Here is a 7,038-nt window from a genome sequence, read left to right as displayed (position 1 = left end):
TGTTTTCATGTTAAACACCAATAGACAGGCTTTGTGGGTGATACAACACATTGATACCTATGATTCAGTCATTAGGAGACAAAGGTCCTGAGGTCTCACCCAGAAGTCATTTTCCTTTGCACAATTTCTTTTTATTTCAGAAGTCACAGAGTACCACTAGAAGGCATATGGTTGAAACCTTCCCATTTTTCTACAGTCCCTGGACCATCAAATGAGGACTTATCTGATGCAGGCTTTTGAGAGGTTAATCTAATCATGTCAGCCAAGATGAGGAAGTGCTAGGGTAAGGGAGAAGGGAACAGGAGAGGATTAGGAGTAGAGGAAGATACAGAGGGAGGGACAGAAGGCCTAGGCATTTGTATTGCCAACTGGGAATAGTAGAATATTCTATTATCCCTCCTGAGTAGGATAATTTATTAGTGACTTGGAGCAATTCACTTCATATCGTCTAATCTTAGCTTCTTCATCTGTGAAAGAGAGCAGAGATAATATCTGTGCAAAGTCCTCTCATAAACAATATGGTATGACCTCTATCACTTCTCATGAATGAGGACCACCTGCTCTAGCACCTTCCTCAGAGAATATTTCACTTCCTTATTTCTCAAGCTGTATATCAAGGGGTTAAGCATGGGGGTGACAAGGTTATTCAGGACCTGAACAGTTGCATTAAGCCAGGGGTTAGGGGTGGGCTGCAGGTAGATGAGAACCACTGGCATAAAGGAGAGGAGGATGGCAGTGAGGTGGGCACTGCAGGTGGAGAAGGCACGCTGTTGGCCTTCAGTTGATCGAATTTGAAGAATTGAGTAAACGATGCAGCTGTAGGAGGTGAGGATGAGAAGGAAGCAGCTGAGGGGCATGAGACCCACACTGATGAATCCCACCATCTCTAGGGCCGAGGTGTCTGCACAAGCCAGCTTTAGCATCACTGGGATATCACAGAAGTAATAGTCCACCCCACTGGAGCCACAGTAGGGCAATTGGAAGGTGAGTGTAGTTAGAAAGATGGCCTGAATGCACCCAAAAAATGAGGTGCCCATGGCCAGGATGGCACACAGTCTGTGACTCATGATTATTGTGTAGCGCAGAGGGTAACATATGGCAACAAAGCGATCATAGGCCATTACTGTGTACAGGAAACACTCGGTACAACCCAGGAAGTGGTAGAAGAAGAGCTGGGACACGCAACCTGAGTAGGAGATGGCTCGGCTGTTCCCTGCTAGGTAGAAGAGCATCTTGGGGGAACTCACAGAGGGAAAAAATATGTCACACACAGACAGTTTACACAGGAAGAAGTACATGGGAGTGTGCAGCCGAGTGGAGGAGACAATTGCCAGTAGGATGAGCAGGTTCCCCATAAGGGTGAAGAGGTAGAAGGACAGAAACAGGACAAAGAGCATGGTCTCCAGGTCCTCTGTGTGCGGGATACCCAGCAGAATAAACTCAGTCACCTCTGAGGTGTTCCTCATCTGTGTTAGAATGTTGGACTTCAAAATAGAATATAGGTCTCCAAGTGTCAGCACTGAAGTCAAACCAAGAAGCTATTTAATAAAGGATAAGCAATTATTTAATTATCTCATTATGTGTCCTTCTAGCAAGTGTAATTTACAAAACAACATTAATAAACTAAATACTTGTAAAGGAACATTATAAATATATAAAGTGACTTTATTGAAATTATTCCATTTAAGTGAAATTATTCCATATGAAAATGCTTAAATTAAAATAATAGCTTTTGACTATTTGCAAGTGTTATGCTAATTTCTTTTATTTTTAAATTTAAGTCTCAGAAACAACCTTATTAAGTGAAAGAAGACATACGAGCACAGGAGTTTTTAGTAACCTGATCATGTAGCTAGAAAATAACTTGATGTGAGATTAAAACTCCTGTCTGATCGCAGAGTCAAACTTCTAACCTTTTTACTGTGAAAGCTCCTAGGAATTTTTACTTAGAGAAGCTGAGACCTGATTTTCATCTTCAAATAATTGAAGAGCTGCTATGTAGATATGGCTGTGTGCTCATCCATAGCAAATGATGTGTACAAAAGTGGAACTAGTAAAAGTTAGATTTTATTTCAGTATAGGAAAAAATTAACGGCTAAGTTGCCTTATTAAGTGTTGTGTTCTCATCATGATAAGGGTTTGATTATTTGTATGATGATATTCTTTCAGATATGAAGAACTTGCATTCCCAATTTAAATGCAATTATTTCCTACTTGCACCTTTAATATCCTCTGAAATTCTTTGCCTTTATTACTTTTTTCATTTTCTCAAATATATCTGAAGAGGCACAAATTTAACAAGTGATTCTCCTAGTAAGCAGATGGCTTTGATTTAAATATGATAAATCTATCTGCCTCTATAACAATAAGAATTATGAATATAGTCATAAAAGTGTCAATAACAGCTTGATACCATTCTTAATGTATCTTAATAAAAGATAGACACGTGCCATGGAGAAGGCCAGAATGCCACTGAGCAAGAGTCCTTTAAAATGACAGAAACTCTTTGGGACGCTTTTGTGTTTGGTGTGTAGTTTTTTTATTTTTCTTTAAAGCAAGTAGGAACCTGCTATAAAGCACAGGGAGTTCAGGTCGGTGCTCTGTGATGACCTACAGGTGTGGGATGGGAAGATAGGAGGGAGGCTCAAGAGGGGAGGAATATGTGTATGAATCTGATTCATGCCATTATAGAGCAGAAAATAACACAACATGCTTGTAAAATAATTATAATCCAATTTTTAATATAAAAATGAATTAATTAAAAGAGACAAAACCTGAGTTATGTTAATAGAAATATGTCCAGGCACTACTGAATACTTCATGTACATTAACACCTTTAGTTCTTACTACAATTCTCTGAGGTGGGTAGGGTTAATTCCTGTTTACATTAGGAAACTGAGGCACAAAGAGTTTTAAAAAATTGACCAAGTTCCTACATCTGTTAGGTGGTAGAGTTGCCTCTCCCACAAAGAATAGGAACATCTGCTGAGTTACTAATTCTGCCTTTCTAACATTCATGCAAAATAATAATTTTAAAATAAAGATATGTTTATATTTCTTATTTGTTATCATGTAATTTTATGATCTTTTAATTCTCACAAAATTCTTGTGAAGTAGTGGTAATGAACCCCAATTTCTAAAAAAGAACACTAACATTCAGAGAGCTAGAAACTTTGCTAAAACTAAAAAGTGAAGAGCAAGTCATACTCAAATCTTCTGATTCCAAGTTTAGTGTCCCCCACCCCCCCAAAAAAAGACAATACAGAAGCAAATTGCCCCTTTATAACTGAAAATCCACTCACAGATTCATTCTTATGATTTAGAGAAGTCTTCCAGGCTCCCCCTCAACCATTAATTGTCTTTATTTACTATTCACTGAAACATTTATGGTACTAGATTGTAGCTCCAGAGAGGGAGGTGAGTTTCAATATCATATTATATTTCAATAGGTCCCATAGCTACAGAGAAATTTCATTTCCTGAGGACAATTCCCAAGGGAATATCTCAGATTATGGTGCAACATCAATGAAAATTTTCATCATTAAGAAATACCAGCCTGTCTCTTTATTTCACTTCTATTTATAAGTTCCAATATTCTTTAAGTTTTGCAGATATTTTCCCCACCCAACTGGCCTGAAATGGTCTCACTCAGAAATAAATCCTACCTCTATACTTGGGAGTTGAAGTTTCACTTTTGCAAGTCTGTGCATTTATATTAACACAAAAGCATTTATATAAAATAAGTATTCACATTTTACTTTATAAGTGCATGTGTGGGTGGTAGAAATTGGTCAAGAAAATCAAAGAGGACAAAGTCAAGCATGGTTCTTTGAACCCTGATACTTCAAAGACTGATGAATTAAATGTGTATCAGAAGGGAAGGATACTTTTTTCATATGATTCATACATGTGAAAGGTTATACATATGAAAAAAAAAATCCAAGTTTGGAAAGGAAAATCTAGGGTTCACTCTAGGTATTGTGGATGATGCTATAGATTTGTATGTTATCCTCTCCAGGATAAGAGCTGAAACTCTGAATGAGCATGTTGTAGAATTAATACCAACTAATGCCATAGTTCTTCATCCCTTGGTTTATAGACATCAAACATTCCTAAAAAGCAAAAAGAAGATAAGCTGATCTGGCTAAATCTTCATAAGAAATGGTATATGGCAAAACCAATACAATATTGTAAAGTAATTAGCCTCCAATTAAAATAAATAAATTTAAACAAACAAACAAAAGAGATGGTATATCCTTAGGATTCTAACCAACATCACAAGAACAGTTGAGTGTAGTGTCTCTTGCACAATTCAGAAAAGGAAACTTTCACAAACATTTCAGTACAAAACTTTATTAATTATTATAATACCTATATTCTCTAAATGTCTCTCATTTTGTCATTGTAAAAAATCATTTATAATAATAAATGTCTAATTTCATCAACAAAAGAGGCTGCAGGGGCAAACACTGGTATTTGCCATTGTAAGCCATCTTCTTTCCACATTTCATAAACTACAACATCTCAAATGTTATACAACATTTCCAACAATTCCTGAGACACCATTGGCCCATAACAACTAGTCTTAGTGTGCTGATGTAATAGTGTAGCATCTATCACAAATCATATTATTTTCACATACCAACTAGGCAGCAATCAAGTTATTTTCAAGAGCCTATAGATCTGTCTTCTAGATCTATACAGAGTACATTGTGTCTTCTAGATCTATACAGAGTACATTTTGTATGGATCTTCATTATATTCTCCTATGCATTTTGAAGATCACAGAAGTTATATTATGTAATAAAGTGTTTAAGGATCTGTATGACTGACCTAACAAACCCTTCTTAGAATATGAGAAAGCTGAAGGAAGAAGACTTCTGCTCATAAATGCATTTCAGTCCAAATGTATCAGAATATTAACTTTCTCTGTTTCTGATTAAATTTCTGAAGCCACTTTCCAGTGGTTTTGGGTACCTTGAATTATCAGGTAACAAAGAAAGTACAGAAGTGAGTGTGTCTGGTTCTCACATTCTAACAGACTTGATTGAATCCATGCTGATTCATGAATTATGAGTATAAACATTGAAATACCCTAAATCCAGCAACAGGAAATAATTTTTCACAAATAATTTATACTAATTAACTTCCTTCAGGTATTAAAATGACCTTCAAAATCCACTTGTAATTCAATTCTCTCTCATCAGCATAAATGCTTGTGAGAAAGAAATTGAAACTATTATTAAGTCCAATAGAATGATAGATTTCATGCTCCTCTTTTGGGAGCCATGGGAGACGTGGGTTGGATCCTAGATTTGGAATATTCCCTGGAGTAAGAAATGGCACTTCACTCCAGTATTATTGCCTGAAAAATTCCATGGGCACAGGAACTTGGTAGGCTACATTATATGGGGCCTCAAAGAGTTGGACATGGCTGAGCAACTGAGCACACACACACACACATCCAGTGACAGCATCTTCAATTTGTAACCCTGAGTTGCCTGGAGTAGCAACCCATTGACTTGGTAATGGTAAGCCTGACATGACCAGTATACAGAGTAAGTATTCACATATTATTTCTTTTATAAGCACGTGGGAGGGTGGTAGAAATTGGTCAAGAAAATCAAAGAGGAGAAAGTTAAGCATGGTTCTTTGATACCTCAAAGATGTTGAATTGAATGTGACTCAGAAGGGAAGAATACTTTTTCATATGATTCATAAATATGAAAAGTTATACATATGTAAGAAATATCCTAGTTTGGAAAGGAAGATCTAGGGTTTGCTCTAGGTATTGTGGCTGATGTGGCTTCTGGTATAGTGCCAGAAGTACGCAATAGATTCACACTTGTTTTCTAGGGTCCAGTCACACATCTAAAACAAGGAAAACTCTAGGATTCTTTAGTATCACCTAACACTAACAACGGAGAAGGCAATGGCACCCCACTCCAGTACTCTTGCCTGGAAAATCCCATGGATGGAGGAGCCTGGTAGGCTACAGTCCATGGGGTCGCTAAGAGTCAGACACGACTGAGCGACTTCACTTTCACGTTTCACTTTCATGCATTGGAGAAGGAAATGGCAACCCACTCCAGTGTTCTTGCCTGGAGAATCCAAGGGACAGGGGAGCCTGGTGGGCTGCCGTCTATGGAGTCGCACAGAGTCGGACATGACTGAAGTGACTTAGCATAGCGTAACACTAACATAAAAGGATATTGTAAAAAGACTTAAAGAGAATACATCAGATCAGATCAGATCAGATCAGTCGCTCAGTTGTGTCCGACTCTTTGCGACCCCATGAATCGCAGCACTCCAGGCCTCAATGTCCATCACCAACTCCCGGAGCTCACTCAGATTCACGTCCATCGAGTCAGTGATGCCATCCAGCCATCTCATCCTCTGTCGTCCCCTTCTCCTCTTGCCCCCAATCCCTCCCAGCATCAGAGTCTTTTCCAATGAGTCAACTCTTCGCATGAGGTGGCCAAAATATTGGAGTTTCAGCCTCAGCATCAGTCCTTCCAAAGAACACCCAGGATTGGTCTCCTTTAGGATGTACTGGTTGGATCTCCTTGAAGTCCAAGGGACTCACAAGAGTCTTCTCCAACACCACAGTTCAAAAGCATCAATTCTTTGGCGCTCAGCTTTCTTCACAGTCCAACTCTCACATCCATACATGACCACTGGAAAAACCATAGCCTTGACTAGATGGACCTTGGTTGGCAAAGTAATGTCTCTGCTTTTGAATATGCTATCTAGGTTGGTCATAACTTTCCTTCCAAGAAGTAAGCATCTTTTAATTTCATGGCTGCAATCACCATCTGCAGTGATTTTGGAGCCCCAAAAATAAAGTCTGACACTGTTTCCCCATCTATTTGCCATGAAGCAATGGGAGCAGATGCCATGATCTTAGTTTTCTGAATGCTGAGCTTTAAGCCAACTTTTTCAGTCTCCTCTTTCACTTTCATCAAGAGGCTTTTTAGTTCCTCTTCACTTTCATATACCATAAGTCAGATGATGCACTGAATCAGACTTGTCCACCTC

The 7,038-nt window shown here is 38.3% G+C and overlaps 1 protein-coding gene across 1 annotated transcript; it reads right to left on the bottom strand.

Annotated features, from left to right (window-relative positions):
- Positions 1–533: 533 nt before the first annotated feature.
- On the bottom strand, positions 534–1,466 carry LOC104980647 (olfactory receptor 149-like). The gene has a single exon (XM_010829408.1). The coding sequence runs from the start codon at positions 1,464–1,466 to the stop codon at positions 534–536; it is 933 nt and encodes a 310-aa protein (XP_010827710.1).
- Between the last annotated feature and the right edge of the window lie 5,572 nt (positions 1,467–7,038).

Source organism: Bison bison, unplaced genomic scaffold (genome assembly GCF_000754665.1).
Source record: "Bison bison bison isolate TAMUID 2011002044 unplaced genomic scaffold, Bison_UMD1.0 scf7180017864506, whole genome shotgun sequence".
Taxonomy (NCBI): domain Eukaryota; kingdom Metazoa; phylum Chordata; class Mammalia; order Artiodactyla; family Bovidae; genus Bison; species Bison bison.
The sequence above is the reverse complement of the archived record's forward strand: the minus strand, read 5'-3'. Positions and strand labels throughout refer to the sequence as shown.